This window comes from Pyrus communis, chromosome 17 (assembly GCF_041283825.1).
Source record: "Pyrus communis isolate YQ-2024b chromosome 17, ASM4128382v1, whole genome shotgun sequence".
NCBI lineage: Eukaryota > Viridiplantae > Streptophyta > Magnoliopsida > Rosales > Rosaceae > Pyrus > Pyrus communis.
In genome coordinates this window covers 28528209-28548552 of record NC_142581.1, presented here as the reverse complement: position 1 = coordinate 28548552, position 20344 = coordinate 28528209, and the positions used below count along the sequence as shown (strand labels likewise).

Genomic DNA, 20344 nt, shown 5'->3' with positions numbered 1-20344 from the left:
AGAGCATGGATGGAGTTCCAATCAGCAAAATATAGCTCTTGTGGCTCTACTCATGCAATGCACTGCCTCTTCTGGCTTGCCTCGATCCGCTTTCTTTTTCTCATCCTCTTAACTTATTCCTTATCATTTAAGTGTAGATTCACCGTCTGACAACATAACATAATACGTGTTCGAAATAGATCATTACCCTAAAAAAACTTTAGGGCCCTCTTATCAACTGCCTTGTTAGGTTTATGTCATTCATCGGCAGATGTTCAGCTCTCTTTTGCCATTCAACGCCACGCCTCTAAGCAAATGACTATTTGCAGGTTTCGTTATCTTTTCTGCTCAGCACAAGTTTGGAGGTTGAGAATGCGTTTCATAGACACTGCAATACAACAAGGCTTAGGCCCCAAGAAGCAGCAAAATTACGGTTTCTGAATTAAATGAGCGTCTCTTCATGACTGTCGTCAGCTCGTGCCATAAGGTGTTTGGTTAAGTCCCGCAACGAGCGCAACCCTTGTGTCGGTTGATTGTAAATTCTGTTTCCGTTGTCCCAATCAAATATAGTTTCTTTTAGTAATGTTATCTCATATATGGCACAATTTCGTTCATACAAAGCAAAATGAATCTTAATCAGAACAGATTGCAAAACAAAAACAAATAAATAAATGTCATTACAATTTTCTCTACAATGAGCTCTGTTCCCAGACATCTTTGCTTAGCAGTTAGCAGATATCTCATCAAAGGCGAAGTAGTCGATCAATCACCATATAAAATTATAAACATTGTTTAATGATGCAGATCATGTATAAAGATATATAAGTAGCTAGAAACTAAGTGAGGATTTAATTTCTATGAGATGAATCAGAAGAGAGTACCCTATTTAGGGTTTCGAGTGTCAATCTATCTCACTTGATTTCACTAAACTTGTGTTTTACAAGAAGAGAAGGGTGGATATTTTACAAGCTGCTGAGAGAGCTTTCAAACTGTTACACTTGCAATGATCAGCAGCTTCACTTGATCCAATTTCGGATACACGCTTGAACAAGAAAGCTTCGACAGATAGCAGTTTGCCGGAAAGATTTAATTCAAGTCCAACTGAACCAGCAAGCTGTTACACGACATTTTCTAAACATCAGGAAAAAACTCAAAATATCCCATGGAACTGAATAAACAAGATTAAGACTAAAGTAGCTATCTAACAGGAAGGTAGGAACAAGTTCTAGTAGCTGTCCAAGTTACATATGACCAATAAATGAAAACAAATAAAAGCATTTTTTGCCGTAATCAATGACTTTAATCCACAAAGATTTCGCATACTTGTTAGTTTCGTCAGTCCAGCATACGGATTGAGTGCAATGATCCACTTGAACATAATTCTTCGGCGGCTGCTGTCCGAGTTTGTGATCCAGTTTACCAGATTCTATGACCTGCAAATCCTCCAAAAGAATGACATAATGTTTCTGGACATCCTCTGCACTCTTTTTACCTCCAACCAAGGCTGCAACTACATCCCAGCGCTGCGGATCTTCCTCGTCAACCACTGCCAAAGCCAGCTCGAACAACTTGTTCTCCTCCCAACTCCACCCACATACAAGCTTTGGAAAAGCATTCACGTCCATGTCAGCAGCAGAAACAGATTTTTTATAAAAAAAAAAGATTTGGAGAAAACGAGGATGACCCAACAAAACAATTCATTCACATATTTTTGCTACTTGCTAGGTATCCATTGAAGAAGAATAAATAGGGTTAGATTCTTTTCTGACCACCTATTGTTTCTGATGGGTGTGTCCGAGTATTTGGTTATTTTTTAAATCATAAGACGTGGTTGTTGACGACGGATTATTAGTTAAGTGTTTATTTCTTATTGATGACATACAACATGATTTAAAATTTTGGTCTAAACGATCAGTCTACCTAATATTACTCTTCTTTTGCGTCAAGGAATATATTTTGGTCCTCCTTAACTCAAATTTAAACCATGATTCAATGTTTAGCTTTTTGTTAAATATGATAATCTGTCTCCTTCAGTCCAGACACTTCTGGACCCAGAGGATTTGCATTTTGCACCATATCTTCCGGGCTTTGCTCATGGCCTTGTATATTTCACCATCACATGTTAATCTCGTGTGCACGTAATTATTGATTTTATAATTTTAATGATTATAAACTGGTGAACTGTTCTCAAGGGTCCTGGGTCCGTATGATTATGTTATTGGATTTTTTTTTTTTTTTTTTTTTTTCTATTTTCACTTTTTGCGTTAGTGGTAGAAGAGAATTACGTGCGAGGAATTAAGGATGAAAATGACTTGTTTTTATTAACACTTTACATTTGTCTTTTGTTTTGTTTTTGCTTTTCACATTCTATGTTAGTGACGGTGGAGAATTATGTGGGAAAAAGTAAGGATGACAAATGACTTGTTTTATTAACACCTTGCATATTATTGAATGCATCCTAATTCCCACATCCTACATATGTAATACATCTTATATAAATACTCTTATATTTAGTTTTTTAATTAAAATTTATCCTAATACACCTCAAATACTTTCTCATAATACTTTCACACCCCACACTCTCAACACACACTATATTTTTACGTACACTCCTCATTTTCTACTTGCACTCCCAATTTTTTACCTACACCTTAAATTTCCTACATAGTCTCCCCCCCCCCCCCCCCCCCCCCCCCCCCCCCCCAAAACAATACCCTTCACATCTTCAAAAATTTGTGATCAAACATGGCTTAGGGTTTATTAGGTCTGTGATTGTCATCATCAATCATACTTTTCAATGATATCATTTATAACCTAATTATAGGAATGCCGATGTCATTGAAATCATTAAGACAATTAAAAATATGGTCTTACCTCATGCAAAGCTTTTGAAACGTCGATTTCATGTGTCATTCATCAAAATAATTTTTCTCAATAAACGTGTTTTAGTTTCATTGGTTAGAGTTATGTTCTACAATGGATGGTGAGAGTGGTTCAAGAGTTGAAAAGGATAAAATAATCTTGAGATATACATGTGGTAAAAGTGATTTGGGGTGTATTTAGAATTTTGTTTTATTTTTTTAAACCTTATGAAGTTGAAATTGTCATTGCGTATTAGGGTATATGAGTCATTTCATATTAAATTTTAATGTGTGGTGTATTCAACATTATGTGAGATGCTAATAAAAAAAGCCAAACTAAAAACAAACAAAAAAAATTATATGTTATTTAAACTTTCAAGATTGTGCTTTTATTCATTCATTCTTTTTTTTTTCCCCTTTCTCTTGTCATATTTTTTTCCTAATATACTTTACTCAAGGTACAGATCATCTCCGAATCTAAAAAAACTGAGCCCAAGGATCAAATGATTCGGACCGTTGAAATTTGATCTAACGGTTACAATTATTATAACTTTTAGAGGAGTCCCCTGTTTGTAGCCGTTGGATCAAATTTTAAAGACTCAGATCATTTGATCCTTAGACTCAATTTTTTTAGATCTAGAGAGGATTTATACTCCTTTCCTCATATCCTAAATTTGAATCGTTGTCAAAGACACCAATGGTTATTTGGCATCCGGTCATCACTATGTTAAATGAAGTACTTAATTTAAATCTCATATTTTATAACTTGCATAGATTAATTAACGGAGAAAACCAGATTATATAGTATAGAATCCACATTTGAACAGCGTCTCTCTCTCTCTCTCTCTCTCTCTCTCTCTCTCTCTCTCTCAAGTTGAGGCTCTCAGCATGTATTTTGTTAATTAGAGAAATAGAAGAATCAATCATGGTGGTTTTATCTTTGTTTTGGTTTAGGTTAAGAGATAACATATTAACGAAACCCACTTGTTTGTGTGGGGCAATCCCTTGCCTTGCCAGGGGGGAGAAGATAATGATTGATAATTAGGGGGAGACTTATCATACCAACTTGCGAAAGGTCAGTTTTTAATCTTTATTTCTTTCAACTCAATTGCGAATAACCAAACATTTGGACTTGACAACTTGCAAGATTACCAATTTGGAGCATTAATTATCTCGTTTCCTCCATTATTCCTTGCAAACTTATAAGTTATTATTCATGTGCCTTGTGCAAACCATGGACTTTGATACCACTTGTCATGAGTCCACATAACTCTTACACGTATTGTTTTCGACTTAAATACCTTATCACGTTTTCCTTTTTAATGATATAATTGGAAATGGAGTTTAGGACTTAACGACTTTTTTAGTACCGAGGAGACAAATACCTGAAGCTTAAAAGCTAGTAAATAACAAATTTATTTAAGTTTAAATGAATATTTATCTAAAGTTTTTGCGCGACTTGGGAAAAACTTTGCAAGATTGGTGGTAATTTGAATAATTCATGCTTCAAAGGAGATTAAAGCAGAAGCAAGTAATGCTATTCATACCATGTGTTATATATATCATATTTCTATATCATCTTAGGTGGCATCTGATGTGGACAGCCACATCATTTGAAAAATTTGCAAAACCCAAGGAAATGAAGGAGAAAGACTCCTCGTATATCACAACCATCATTTGATTAACTAATTTTTCTTAATTATTGGTTTATTAAATAATGAACTAAATTTAAAAATTTGATTTATTCAAAGAGTAATGTTATTCTTACTACAATTTTATACCACATTTCTTCACCATCTTAGGTGGCAGATGAATTGGACAAGCTACATCATTTAATTTCAATCTTTTTATTAATTAAAACACTTAAATAATCTTAGGTGAAAGAATGAGACTATTCGTATACCATAATCATCATTTAATTAACAATCTTTTTATTAATTATTGATCAACATTTTGAAATTAAATGCTAAATTTAGTTGATGTGGCCGTCCACATCAAATGCCACCTAAGGTGGTACACAATTGTGGTACAAAAATATGGTAAGAATAATATTATTGTAATTCAAATGATGCGGCTGTCCACATACCTAAGGTGGTATGAAAATGTGGTACAAAAATATAGGATGAATAACATTACCTAAATTTAGATCAATTTCCCTTACTTTTCCAAAGCCCAAGGATTGTTGAACCTAGAAAAAAAAAAAACTTAAAAGGAGAAGAAGAACTTGTATCTTTATACCTCTTGAAGTAATGTTTATTCGGTGGTGCTATCTACACACTTATTCTTACTTTTTACACATTTGTCAATTTTCGGATGTAAAATTGAATGAATTGAAGAAAATCAAAGAATAGAAATTAACAAAAGATGTAAGAGGTAAAAAAAAGTGTGTGGATAGCAACATCCTATTTATTTTCACAAAACTTTTGTCCTATGGTGACCTTCACAATCATATTCCTTTGCTCTCCTCGGTTTGAATACAATCTCCAAGTTCTAAAGTTATGAGTCCTCCTTTAAGTCTCTACACAAAGATAGAGATCTGAAGAAGAGATGGATTTTGAGCAAGTTGGTGCTAGCATACTCCTAGATGGGGGCTATGGGTGGAGAGAGCACGTAGAGAGAGATGTTCACAAATCCATCTAACAAATGATCCAATATGAGAACAATGTTCTTTATATATATAGCAAAGTTAGGGCCTAAGTAGACTAGGCAGTTAAGTAAATTTATTATATATCATATAAATAATAAAATATTTACACTTAAAAAAAACTATACTTGTATTGAAAATTCAGGACATATAAAATGCAGAATTAAAGAATACACAAATTATAAAGTATTACAACTTATTAATTTAATTTAATTTATTATAAGAAGAGCTAGTTATACATAATATGATGTGAATGTCAAAATCTAAGTGTTGTCTTTGCTGTTAAGGATATTCGCCCTCTCCATTATTTCTTAGGCCTTGAAGTACAACGATCAACAGATGGTTTGTTTCTCCATCAAGGCAAGTATCTTCTTAACTTGCTTCAAAAAACAAAAATGGAAGGTGCAAAACCATGCTCCACAACTGTGAGTTTTATCAAGCTTGATCACATTGGACCACTTATGTCTTATCCTACAAAATATAGATCCATAGTTGATGCCTTGCAGTATTTGACGTGGACAAGACCTGACTTATCATTTTTAACCAAGTTTGTCAATTCATGCATGCTCTAAGAGAATCCCACTTGCGGGCTGCCAAAAGGATTTTGAGATTTCTCAAGGGAACTATTACACCTGGATTATGGTTCAAAGAGGGTTCAATTCATTTCACTGCATAGTCTAATGCAGATTGGGCATAATATACTTTTGATGGAAGGCCTACGGGTGGTTACTGCATCTTCTTGGTATTAACCTCATTAGTTGGAGTACAAAGAAGCAATCCACTGTTGCTAGATCCTCTACAAAAGTACAATATTGTTCCTTAGCACATACTGTTGCGGAAATTACTTGGATCTGCGAAGTTCTTCATGATATTGTCCTTTCTCTGCTCAAAGTTCCTCAACTTTGGTGTGACAGTATCTCACTATATCACTTGCTTCTAATCCAATTTCCCATGCTAGAACCAAACATGTTGGAATAGACTATCATTACATCCGAAAGTTAGCTTTTGCCAATTTAATCGAGGTCTATTATGTATGCAATCAAGATCAGCTTGCTGATATTCAAACAAAGTCATTGTCCAAGAACAAGTTTCGGTACTTACGATCCAAGCTTTCTCTTGGTTCCTTAATTTGATACCAAGTTTAGCTTGAGGGGTTGTAAAGAGCATCAAGTCTAGTATCAAAATTGGTTTCTGTTTAGTGTAAGCTTGTTATAAATGTACATGTGATTAGTTAGAATAGTTAGGGATTAAAATGTAACTGTCAACATAGCACAATGCTATAGATACCAAGTGTATCTTGTAATTGTCACTTAATGAAAGAAGACGAATATTCAGTAAACAATTTGTCATTTCTGTTTTCTCTCTAAGTTTCTATAAATTGTACATCGATTGAGGATGGGGAAAACAATTCATTAATTCATTAACCTATGCACCTATATATGCATACACCATCTGCATGCATGCATCCATCTTGCACGTACGCCACTAAGGTCATCATGTTAATTTTTACTAGAGTAATCGATATATACATACATATATATTGAGAGAGACACAGCGCTACATGATAGGTGGTATATTATTATGATGTGATATATATGCGCGTACTAGATCTCTTCTTCTCTCTCTAGGCTGAAAGTCAGCACCTAAAGACTCTTAGGCATCAGCACTAATGAAGCCTGGGAGGTACGGAATGTTAGCGAATTTCAACCAGCGATCAGCCAACAGGGCGGGTTGAGCTGTGAACTGCACGGCGGTGGCCCTGTTCATCTCTCCGTAGAAGCCATCACCACTCCACCTGGCCCTCTTTGCAAGGTTGGCACCGGGGCCGCGGTTCTTAAACTCTCCGAAGAAGGCGTGTTGGGTGTTTCCGGCCTTGCCGTCCCAAGCGGAGTATCCCTCCGGCCTGATGAAGTCTGCCAAAGTGCTCTCCATGACGACAGCCCTGGAGTAGGGCTTCCACGGCCTTCCCAAGTATGTCCTCACCTCGAACCTCGTGGGGACGAGCTTCTGCTCGGGGACGATCCTGCAGTTGTGGATGATGATGGCGCCGATCTCGTGCTTGAACTGCCTTCCGGGAGCGGTGATGAAGGCTTGGTTTTGCTGCGGGTTGGTTGACTTCCTCACGATGATCAACGAGTTCTGAATGTATGCGCGGGCGTCACCGAAGATGTAGTCCACGTGTCCGGAGATAACGCAGTTGCGGAAGAACTGTCGGCCGGACTGCATGTACAAGGTGTCTTGGTATCCGCTGATCCTACAGTTGAAGAAGGCGATTTGGTCCCCGACCGTACGGAGAGCAACGGCTGGCCTTGCCTCTGGACCGGCGGTGTTAATGATTCCCATTGACCTTCCAATGAAACCCGGTCCAAATACTTGGAATGTACCACTGGTGGAGATTTTGTCACCGGTTCCAGCTTCGCTCTTGCTTCCACTCACGACGGTGGATCTGGGTCCATCTCCGTACATGTAGACGTTGATCATTTTCTTGTCCACGTAAACATACTCATTGTAAACTCCGGCCTTGACGTAAATAATGTATCGCCCTCTCTGTCCGTACGGGTACGCCTTAAGCGCGTCGTTGATGCTCTTGTACTGGCCAGACCCGTCCTTGGCAACAACGACGTGAGGCCTCAACCTCCCGTTGTCTTGCAACCCCATGAGCTTGCGGTCGGAAACGGAGAACCACGTCGGCATCCCGTCGCTGCGGAGCTCGTTTTGCAAAAGCCGGCGTTGTGTTCCTCCGCCATTCAAGGCCTTGTCATTAACTTTGACACCGAACATGCCGAGGATATTGCTGATCTCACCAACGATGGCCAATACATTGTCTGTGTTGGCAGAGGCGTTGCCGATGGGGTCCTTCAATGCCTCATAGAGGTTGTGGTCGTTTTCGCCAATTATATCAAGGCAGGTGGTGGAATAACTGATGACGCTTCCAATCCAGGCCTTGAGCTCCATCACGCGGTCCTCCATGGTGTGCATGTCAGCATCGCCCACGTACGAGGACACCGCCTGCACCTCGGCAACAGCTTCCTTCAACATGTCCTTGCACTCCTCGAGCGTCCTCTTGGCGGAGGTGCCATTTTTGGCGTCGACAAGAAGTGACTCTGACGTGTTCAAGGCCTTGTTGGCCTCCTCAGAGATGGACATCAATGCGGCCTTTACGTAGTCCTTAAACTTGGCGTTGTTATTTTGTGAGACGGGGCCGAGGCTCTTCTGGCATTCCTGCTGGTAGTCGGTGAAATTACAGATTTGGGTCACCATCTTCTGCTGCGCTGTTAGGGACTCGCTTCCCGGTTTCTTTTGGTAGTGGACTACGGCCACCACCGCTCCGATGACCGCACCAACCACAAGTATCAGGGAAATCCCCGATACTACCACTTTTTTATTAAGTGCCATGTTTTTGTTTTCAGCTTTTTTTTTTTTTTTTTTTTTTTTTTTTTAACCCTAATATCCCTCCGAACCGCTTTATTTTCTGCCGCGACAGAAAAAAATTAACACATGAGCCAGCGGCGGAACGGAGAGAAAAACTATTGAGAGAGGAGATGAGAAGAGAGAACCCTAATTAATTAATGTCTACGAGAAATGAAGGAGGTTTGCATGGGTAATATAGTGGTGGAATTTTCCTGAATTAGGTTTTGCATGGAACCGAATGGATGTTAATGTTGCATGGTTGACCGCTTTTTGAGATTGATTTTAGGGTGGATTATGGTTATGGATATGGTGGCTTTGGCTTAGGACAGCCCCGAGACAAAACACACCGGAATGTTAGAGAACTGCCGTCGTCGTCATCCTATTTGTTTGGCACGGATCACTGGATCTCATGTCTTTAAACAATCAACAATGAACCAGTTAGTTTGTTTTGTGTCAAACACTGTATTTGTCATTTCTTCTGCTATTCCTATATTCTACATAAGAAACGATATTTAACAATGTGGCAGAAGGAATGACTTTGACTTTAAGTGTGGCTGGAATCCACCAATGTTTGCTTTCAAAATGTTGACTAGGTGGGATGTGGGGTCCATCGTTTTGGAATAGAAAAAGATAAGGAAAGAAAATGGAAAAATCAAGTTTTCTGTTAAATTTAGTCATGCTCACATATGACCCCTTTTAGTATATTCAAAAATACAAGTCGGTACAATACATATCATAATACAAATGTAGAAAAATTAAAACTTTTTACTTATATTATTACGTCTAATTTACTATCTTATGTTTTGATTACAAGTAAAAATCTTTTCATGTGAACAAATGACATCTCTATATTTGAATTATGAGGTCTTATGTTTTGGTCACAAGTATTTTAAAGTTATGTTGATGGAATTATGTGGTATAAAAGATTATATTGAAATGGATGACACTTTCAAGGATATTAAAGAGAAAAAAAACTGTGGCCAACTAAAGGTATGAGATGATTACTCAAGAAGAAGAATCATTCATTCTAATCTTTCACAAAATGATAGGTTTATAAGAGAAAAGTTTTCTTCATGTCTAAACCCTTTTTGATTCCTTCAAAATGAAAAACCGTTCTCCTCTAGCTTCAGTATGCCTTGACTTTATATGGGTATTCTTTTCAACTCAATCCTCTGTGTCAAATGAGGCAACAAAGTATGGTTGCAGAAGTATTCATGATATTTTGAGGAATAATTCTTGTTGCCCACCTGCTTTCGCACCTCACTTACGCGTCTACTTAGTTAGCATCCCAAATCCGCGTACCCTGGCTTCCTTTAACAGGCTAGTACACAAGCTACTAAAGCTAGTAAGCTAGTATACTAGCATTTGCCCTATTGCTCTAACAGAGGCTTTACCTCCAGGTTCCTACCTATCTTGTCCAAAACTAAGGGAAAAGTCGATTTGCCATATCAAAACGTGAACTCAAGTACACATGTTAACCACCTGGAATCGATCCATGACCGCTAAACTAAAGAAGTTCTTTACCAAGTAAGCTACGCAAACGTCATTACCCGCCTCAACCAATCTGAGCTCGGAAATGCCAACAAGCAAATTTTTAAACCACAAAGTATGGTTGTAAAAGTATTCATGATATCTTGAGGGATAATGCTAGGGAGACCAAACTTTTTAAACCGAATGATATGGTTATTAATGATTGGTTATTACTTGAGCGTTGATTAACATGTTTCTTATTGGTGACACATAATTTGATATGCAAATTTAGTTTAAAATTTTGACCTCTCTAGCATTTTACTAGCGCACAAGGAATGAAAAAGTGAGTGGTTCTCACATTAAAATTAGTTATGTAACACATAACTGCTTACAATACTATTGTGTGGCATGACTCGACTCAAATTACCAAACTTTGCAGGCCAATGATGTAGTTTAAGGCTAAAGATATGGTAACACCTTGCCACTAAACACCTTCATATGTCACGTTCTTACTACACATTAACTTGTCGCCATATCACTAAAACATTGTACACAATTTCTCCGACGTACTTGTGATTCGTGAGGGACGAAGCCAGGAGAGACTCATGGGTCCCTAACTTGAGCCACAATCTTAGGTTTAAAGATACAAGCCCAGGCTACCGGCATAGCAATTTTCCGGAGAAAACTCAGTTGATATGATCAAAACTACAAAGGGAACCAAACCGAAATCATGGGGAGCTTACACATGTTTAACACAACATTATTTCTGAGTTGAGCTCCAGGAGCAATCCAAACTTAACGGTTCAGTCTGAACTCCAACGAATGAAAGCTCGAGTTGCAGACAACAAACATAAAGGATGAATACAAAGAAAACAAGTGGTTATATCATACAACTCTATTCTCCTAGAGTATATTTCAAAACAGACAGCGTCGCATAGGATACAAAAAGCTTGATCTAAATTTTGCGTTCTCTGCAACATCCAAGCATGTATATTATTGCCATACCAGGTTCCAGAAATCGCATCCCTCCTACGTGCATGCAATTGCAGGTACGTATGGCTTATCTTGGCATGCTTCTGAACCCAAGACACTTTCTTAAATGTGCATACTTCCAATTGCTGTTCCAATGTCCGAAGTTGCTTCAATCTTTCTTCCCCTGCCAACGTGCCTTCGCATCAACTAATAATGTCCAGTGCAACATCGAACCACATCCACTTGGTTTTACATACCTGATAATGACATAGTCTTCAATGGAGCTCATCAGCACGGACAGTTGAATAATAATGTCCAGAACATAATCCCGTAATCCCTGATCATTGTAAAACATGCTCAAACTTATCCACAGCTATATAATCTTGCATATGCACTCATATGCTGAAATATGATATTTACCACTTCCAGATGCTGTTCCTGACATAGTTCGTCACTTACAAGGAAGGGTTTAGGCAGAACGATCCATTGATTTGTAATGGACAAAAGGCCTCACAATGCGGGTACAATCAACTTCTCAAATAGGCAGCTCGCAAGAACTTTGATAGCATAATAGGTCTTGTGTTAGAAGCATTTTTACCTATTCCTTAGAAGCTCCTAAAGTACCCCAGAGAGGACAAAAGAAAAAGAGAAAGAAACGGAAGAAGAAGAACAAGAAATAAAAAAGGAGAAGCCGAGGGCAGGGGCAGGGGATGACTTGGATCACAATGTAAAGGTTTCCATCCCCCTAGTTTTTTAGATACTCTAGTATCTGTATTTTGTTTCAAAAGTAAACCCAGTTGGTCAAGGTCCGATAAACTGATAATATTGTTGCAGATGTAGCCATCTTTTAGAGCCACTTCTCTGCAATTTAGAGTGTTGTTGACCAAATCAACTACCAGTTTCGGCAGTTGTTTCAGCTTTAGTCTAGGGTAATAGTAATCGGTTGCCATCCAGAATGATGATGAATGATCCATTTCTTCACGCTGACTACCATATTCAAGATCTGAAGTACGCTGCCCAAAGCAAGCTCTTCTGAGCATGCTTTTTTCAAAATAATAGCTGCCTCATATCTGTAGAGGAAATAAGATGATCAAAGCTTATTTTCAAAACTCAACAGGGAGAGGAAAAGCATAAGTAGCTGAATATTCTACTGTAAACATACCTGCATTGAGAAGCCATTAATGCCGCTCGTCCATCTGAGGAACTCAGAAAGTTCTGTATCCGATCCCATGTTGCTTTGGGGTACTGATTAAGATTGCCCCCTATAGGGTTCACACAATTCCATAATTTCTCTTTCTTACCAACATAAAACTGAAGTGCACCCAGGCTCTGCTTCACTACCATATGTTGCTCTATTGCGTAATCCAATGCCTTCCTTACATCAGTATTGCGGTGTTTCAGATCACCATAACGAATGCAATCGATAATGTTTGCTTCAGTCGGCATAATTTTTTCAACTTTCAGGGTGTTCAAAGATAGTAAAATAACGCCAATAAGGCATTGAACATGTTCAGATGGTGGTGTGCAGCCTTGAGCTCCCCAAGTACCATTACCAGGTATGTTGTTTCCAACAGCAGGGGAGGACTGAGGAGACTGGTACTCAGAACCAGGATACCTGTTGTTCATGGAATCATGATGAAACACCTGGCCACTCTGCATATGATGGCCTTTACGAGGCACATTTAAGCTAGCAGAATTCAGTGAATCGCTAGACCTTGGTCTTCTAAACTCTTCCCCATTTCGATGAGGGAACCTTTGTGGATTTTGAGCATAGTTGTTGTACTCAGAGATATTTAGCCCACTCATGTCAGGCACATTTGTAGGTGGGGCTGAAGAAAATTTAGGGCCATCAGGTCTGGGAGGAATAGGTCGAAAACCATGACTATGAGAATTAGGAGGGAGGATGGTATCTGGTCCAAAATAATTAGGTTGCATGTGGAAGTTGTTTGGCCTTGAAGAAGGAGGATACTGATTTGGTTGACCTAGGAAATTATTGCCATTACCGCCTGAAGGATCAGAATTTCCATGGAAGAAAACGGGAGTGGACCTACTAGTGGAGACTGAAGTCTCACCAGAACCATATAATTTGTGTGGAGCTTTCTTAAACTGATTTGCCTGTGTATGTTCCGACTGGTAAGAGTAATCAGTATTCTTGTCATCTTGGTTCCCAACTGGCATACTTGAGACTCTTGATATGTGGGGTTGATTTGGGTTTTTCCGATTGACTTTCCCCTTGTTTTTAGTATCACCAACCCTTCCGTTGGTAGAAGGCTTTTGATTTCCCACAGGATGTTCAAAATAAACTGGAGGCGGGTTTATTTCAGGCATGGAATGCTGCCGCGTTTCAGGGTTATAAGAATTGTTACCATTTGCAAGCTGAGATGATTCCCCGCTTGAAAGTGGGGGCCCTCCAGCTGAGAGGCTCGTCCAAAGCCATACACTTTTTGCTGCAGCGACGAGGGGTGCGGAAGCCTTATGTGGTTGTGCTAGAAGAATATTATATCTTCTCATGCGCAACTGGTGTAGAGCATTGGAGAAATCCCTGTCTCCAGAAATGAGCAGGTAGTTTGCTGGTGCAGCGTTATCTACTGCCCAGAACAACATATCGACTAGAATCTTCTTATCACTTGCATCTTTCACACCTGTTTCAGACAATGAGCTGTCAACGAAGATGCTAAGAACGATGACAACTTAACTACCATCATAAATCATTTGAAGGGAAAAACCATACAAAATACCAATTACAACAACAACAAAACATTCAATAATCACAACATATTAACAAGAGTGAATACGATAACATAAAAAGGAGGTAGCATACGATCAATCTGCTATGAGAAACACAGCTTGTAACGTAAATTCAAGCACTAGAGGTATAAACAAAACAAGTAGTTGCTAAACTGAAGCAATTTATGAATTACCCAAAAACAGCACCATGTTGATTCAGTTTGCTATTTCAAATTGAGGACTGACAAATTAACAAAAATCATTGACAAAGAAAATCAGTAGATCACTATACTACAATCAAATTACACTTGGACACAATCAATTTCACTCATCAAATAAATAAATAAATTGAAAAAAAAATCAATTCTTGATGCTATCGAATCGGAAAATTAAAATAACAGCAGCAGGCCAAGAAAATACAAAATTCAAAATAATAATAATAATAATATTTATAATTGAAAAAGAAAAAAGAAAAGTACCGGCGGGGACGTGGTTGAGGGCGATGCCGGTGCTGGAGAGGGCTTGCTGAACAGAAGCAGGGATGCCATTCGTGTCGCCGTAGGCGCAGATGGAGACGGGTCCACAATAATTCATGTCCACGAGGGCGGAACTGATGTTCTGTGCGATGGCGTGGACATCGCAGACCTTGGGAACCTGGCAGTTCTCTATGTCCCACCACACCGACGTTTTGGCCTTCTGGTACTGCGCCTCCGCCATACCCATGGAGGCGGCCCCCGACGCCGTGCTGCTTCCGTTCACATCCACAGGCATTGGCGCTCTCTAAAAAATCGAGATCTAACGATTACTGACGAGCGAAGACGATCGGTTCTTCAAAACATAAACACCAAATGGAAATGGAAATGGAAATCCGGTGGATTGAGTCGCTACTTGGTTTTCTTTGCCTTTTACTTTGATTCTCTCTCACTCGCGTACTTAAATACCATCCTGCACCGCCACGACCACTTTCGTGGGGTAGGGGTAAGTGATTTTCCTATTTTAGCCCTCCTTATGCTAGCAGGCCTAACGGTAACGGGAGTTGTGGGATACTTTCGTCTTTTAACAATATATTTACTGGTTGTAGTGGGGAAAACATTTCCCTTCGTTGAGACTAGTTAGGTGGGTGGGTTGGGTGGGTGGTGGCGCAGATTCACAATTTCTAACGTCGAAACTGGGCAAGACGACTTTGACCAGGAAAAAAAAGAAAAGAAAAAGAATGAGTCTATATCTTGGCCCTGGTTAATGCCGAAAGAGTGGGGTTAGTGATTCTATGACCACTAGGCCACTGCAAATCCATAAAGAAATACCCCATACGTGAGGAAAGGACCGGATTCTTTTTCCAGGGATCCTAAAGATTTCGTGTTCGTGATCGTTCATCGTACATTGTATAGTCAGTTTTCATTACGTACTATTTATATTTAATTTTAAATTTTAAATTTTGAAATGATTTCTAACCGTACAATGTACGATGAACGGTCACTATCATGAGATTCCTAGAATTCCTAAAAAAAAAATCTGGCAATAATCATTTTCCAATACATGAATCATGCATTTTTTCGTATCCTTTTTTTTTTTTCCTTTTTCAAAGCTACTTATCCCTTTTTTTTTTCCTTTTTCAAAGCTACTTTCTTCTCTTCTTAACAATTTACAGTATGTTGTAGGCCTATCTGACTGAACTATTATAATGGAATAAAGAGGGGAGGCCGGCAGCAATAAGAGAGAGTAGAGAGATATTTAATTGTGAGGCGTGTGTTATATCACCTCATTATGCCTTTATTTATAGTAGTAGGATATGAAGAGAATAATAGAGAGTCAAAAGTTAGCTAGAGTTACTGTAGTAATAATTCCTTTACTTTTACTTTGTGGTAACTTTAGTTAGGAGTTGTTATATATATACTCTGTAAAATTATTATGAAGAAAATGAGAAAAGATTTCATTTTCCTCAATATGGTATATCTCGCCACGGTCTAACAACCTCGATCCTTTTCCCCAAAAAATTTTCCCACCTACCAAACAGTCATTTTCTCACCTACCAAACAGCTCGACTTCCGCTTCCATCTTCTCAATTCTTGCTCAGGATTTTGTTTCTCTGATTCTTAATGGCGGAACACTCTGGCTCATCTTCTCTGGCGGTCGCACCTCCTCGATCTCCTCCTGCGATCGTAAATCCGAATTCTTCTCCGCTTCTCTCAAACCCTAATTCTTCATTTCAGGCTTCAATCAATTCGATTACGATCCACAACATTGGTAGTATGGTTCAAACAAAGCTTAAACGTCACAATTATCTTGTCTGGAAATCTCTTTTCGATCCGATCTTCCACCGCTACAAGCTTACTGGAATTGTTGATGGATCTGAGCCACCACCGCCTCAATTTCTTGCTGATCTATCTGGCAATCTCCCCTCTATTCCAAATCCAGCCTTCGAGCAGTGGTATGAGAAAGACCAAAACATTATCATTTGGATAAATTATATTCTCTCAGAAGATCTCATTCCGTTCACTGTTGGAGTTCAATCTGCCCTTGAGCTTTGGCAGAATCTTGAACGTCGATTTGGTGGCGTCTCTCGATCACACATTCATCAACTTCGTTCCAATCTTCAATCCATGACAAAAGGATCATCTTCAATCTCTGACTATTTGCAGCGTATCAAGGAAGTCACAGATGCTCTTGCTGCTGCTGGGGCGCCAGTTGATGACAATGATCTTCTACTCATCGTTCTCAGTGGCCTTCCTGATGAATATGACTCATTTGTGGACTCTGTTCAATTCTGTTTGGCTGATACAACCATCGATGATCTTCATAGCTTTATTCTCAGTAAAAAGATGGCTCTCTCCAGAAAGAAGCAAAATCAAGGTTCTTCTTCTAATGACCAGTATCAAGCTTTCAATTCCATCCAGGCATCCACTCAACCTCCGTTGCTGCCTACACCCAATGTTCCTCAGGTGCAAGCTTACAATGCTCAAACTCAGCCAAACAGAAATAATTTTCAGAGGCATAACTCACAGCGCAATTATTCCAATCGAAACAAGTTCAATCGCTACAATAATACCAATCGCAGAGGACATCGTGGTGGCAATCGTGGTGGACATTATTACAACAATAATTACAATTCTCCCCGCCCCATTCCTTGTCAAATTTGTGAAGATCCTGGTCATCTTGCTATCGATTGTGTTAATCGTATGAATCCCAACTTCCAAGGGCGCATTCCACCTGCCAAACTTACAATGTGTGCTAACACCACCACCTATTCTTCCCCGCCATGGTTGCTTGACTCTGGTGTAAGCTCTCACGTGACAAACAATGTTCACAATCTGCAAAACCTTCAGCCATACACTGGTCATGACAAAGTTTACATTGGAGATGGCCAAGGTTTGCCAATTCTCCACTCAAGCTCTTCGTTTATTCAAACACCTTCAGCTACTTTCAAATTGAACAATGTTTTGCATGTTCCTCATCTGCAACATGATCTTATCTATGCAAATATGTTTCTTTTGGATAATTGGTGCTCCTTAACACTAAATCCTTTTGACTTTAATGTCAAGGATCTTACTACGGGGAGGATGCTTGTTAGAGGTCCTATTCGCAGTGGTCTCTATCCCTTCTCTGTGTCCTCTCCTTCTACACGAAGATTCTCTGCAAATCTTGCAATAAAAGCCACTACCCAAATCTGGCATCAAAGTTTGGGGCATCCAACGTTCAAGACTTTTCGATCTGGTGTATCAAAGTCTATCTTGCCTATTACTAATAATGTTACTCGGTTTCATTGTTCAAATTGCATCTTGGGCAAATGTGCCAGATTACCTTTTCATGATTCTATCTATACTACTTCTGGAGCTTTAGAATTGGTATATGCTGATGTTTGGGGACCAGCACCCTTACTCTATGTGAGTGGCTCTTGGTTCTATGTAATTTTCGTTGATGACTTCACGAAATATACTTGGTTGTATCCTTTGAAGCATAAATCAGATGTCTCTCATACATTTGTACAGTTCCAGGCTCTTGTTGAGAACTTGTGTGGAACCAAAATTGGTACTTTACGATCTGATTCAGGGGTTGAATTCCTCAGTTCTGCCTTTAAGACACATCTTGCTACACATGGTATTCAACAACATCTTAGTTATCCCATACACCCCTCAGCAAAATGACTGTGCTGAAAGGAAGCACATACATGTTGTCGAGACAGCTAGAACTTTATTGGTTGCATCAAACGTTCCTCATCAATTTTGGGTTGAAGCCTTTCTCATTGCAGTCTATTTAATCAATAGACTTCCACCTGTCTCCAAGCCTTCACCATGGGAACAACTCTTCAACAGGTCACCATATTACACTCACCTTAAGGTTTTTGGGTGTGCATGCTACCCTTGGCTAAAACCTTATACTACCTCCAAACTTGAGGCTAAGAGCAAGGTGTGTGTGTTCATTGGTTATAGTCTAGTTCACAAAGGATATAGATGTCTAGATCCTTTAACTAACAGAGTCTATATTTCTCGCCATGTTTATTTTGATGAAAGCTCATTCCCCTTTCATCAATCTATTTCTATGTCACTATCTACGTTCCCTTCCACAACCACCACTTCATCATCTTCATTATCTCTTACTTTTCCAAATTTATATCCTTCATCACCCTACTAGTCTCCTTCATCTCCATTAATACTTCTCAACAGTACCCTTACCATCACATCCACCACTTCCCATTACCTTTACTCATCCTATGCAAACTAGATCCAAATCTGGAATTTATAAACCAAAAGCATACACTGCAACCAAACATCCCTTGCCATCTACCCTGAATCTTGAGTATGTTCCTTCTACCTATTTGCAAGCCTCTAAATTTCCTCATTGGAGGACAGCAATGCAAGAAGAATTCAATGCCTTGCAAAGTGCTGGAACTTGGGCATTGGTTTCATCTAACCCATCTCAAAATCTAGTTGGGTGTAAATGGGTATTTCGCATTAAAAGAAAGCCTGATGGCTCTGTGGACCGGTACAAGGCCAGATTAGTGGCCAAGGGGTATAATCAGCAGGAAGGAATTGATTACAGTGACACTTTTTGCCTAGTGGCAAAGCCTGTCACCATCAGAATTCTACTCACTTTGGCAGTTCAGTCTAATTGGTTTCTGCATCAACTGGATGTTAGCAATGCTTTCTTACATGGCAATTTGAAAGAAAATGTGTTCATGACTCAACATCTGGATTCATTGATCAAGATCACCCCAATCATGTCTGCCATTTAAAGAAATCTCTCTATAGATTGAAACAAGCTTCACGAGCTTGGTTTGAGAAGCTACAGTCTGCATTACTTTTTATGGGATTTCAAGCCTCCAAATCAGATCGCAGTTTATTTGTCCTTCACAAACCAGTTCTAGTTCTTGTCCTTATCTATGTGGATGATATACTTGTGACTGGACCTTCTTCAACTGCTTGCAGTGATGTGATATCTCAGTTAAGTGTTCAATTTCCTGTCAAAGACTTGGGAGATCTTCATTACTTCCTCGAGCTAGAAGTACAAAGGTCTTCTGCCGACATTTTTATTCATCAGTCTAAATATGTATTAGACTTGCTTAAAAAGACAAAAATGGATGGAGCAAAGCCTTGTGTTACTCCTCTCGGTTCTGCTAAACTTAACCACACTGGTGCATTGCTTGCAAATCCTGCAGAATATCGACAAATTGTTGGGGCTCTTCAATATCTCACTTGGACAAGGCCTGATCTTTCCTTTGCTGTTAACCTTGTTTGCCAATTCATGCATTCTCCAATGGATCAACATCTTCAAGCTGTAAAACGGATACTGAGATATCTCAAAGGCTCTTTTGGACATGGTTTGTGGTTTCCCCAGGTTTCATCCTCTCTTACACTCAAAGCCTTTTCTTATGCTGACTGGGCCGGTTGCTCTTGGGATAGATGATCAACTGGTGGTTTCTGTATCTTTCTTAGTCCTTCCCTTATTAACTGGAGTGCAAAGAAGCAACATATTGTTGCCCGTTCCTCCACAGAAGCTGAGTATAGATCTTTAGCTCATACAGCTGCTGAAATCACTTGGATATGTCAATTGTTTACTGATATTGGTTTTCAGTTGTCCAGTTTACCTCAGATTTAGTGTGACAACATCTCTGCGATTGCTTTAGCCTTAAATCCTGTCTTCCATGCTCGGACCAAACATGTCGAAATTGACTACCATTATATTAGGGAGCTTGTTTTTGCCAAGCTTCTCGAAGTTCAGTTTGTATGTAGTCAAGATCAGCTAGTGGACATTCACACCAAATCTCTTCCTCGCCAACGGTTTC

The 20344-nt window shown here is 39.2% G+C and overlaps 2 protein-coding genes and 1 pseudogene across 5 annotated transcripts; all 3 read right to left on the bottom strand.

Moving 5' to 3' along the window:
- Positions 1 to 871: 871 nt before the first annotated feature.
- On the bottom strand, positions 872 to 1754 carry LOC148689781 (protein RADIALIS-like 3). The gene is made up of 2 exons (XM_088689244.1): positions 1303 to 1754; positions 872 to 1093 (listed from the first exon to the last, which is right to left on the bottom strand). Exons 1-2 carry the CDS (start codon positions 1602 to 1604, stop codon positions 1066 to 1068), a joined length of 330 nt encoding a protein of 109 aa, XP_088545370.1. The 5' UTR covers positions 1605 to 1754; the 3' UTR covers positions 872 to 1065.
- A 5060-nt stretch (positions 1755 to 6814) lies between these two features.
- LOC137707651 (pectinesterase pseudogene) lies at positions 6815 to 9055 on the bottom strand (annotated as a pseudogene). Its single transcript, XR_015958328.1, has one exon. The product of XR_015958328.1 is annotated as a pectinesterase pseudogene (transcript).
- Positions 9056 to 11036: 1981 nt separating this feature from the next.
- Positions 11037 to 15155, bottom strand: LOC137707599 (uncharacterized). Of its 3 annotated transcripts, none has more exons than XR_011064718.2 (4): positions 14544 to 15155; positions 12500 to 13979; positions 11758 to 12407; positions 11112 to 11674 (listed from the first exon to the last, which is right to left on the bottom strand). XR_011064718.2 is itself a non-coding variant. In XM_068446506.2 (3 exons), the coding sequence occupies exons 1-3, from the start codon at positions 14833 to 14835 to the stop codon at positions 12257 to 12259; spliced, it is 1923 nt and encodes a 640-aa protein (XP_068302607.2). In that variant the 5' UTR covers positions 14836 to 15155; the 3' UTR covers positions 11037 to 12256. The 3 variants fall into 3 exon arrangements, 1 of the variants encoding a protein (XP_068302607.2); XR_011064719.2 differs by having other exon boundaries at positions 11797 to 12407; XM_068446506.2 differs by having other exon boundaries at positions 11037 to 12407.
- Positions 15156 to 20344: the final 5189 nt, after the last annotated feature.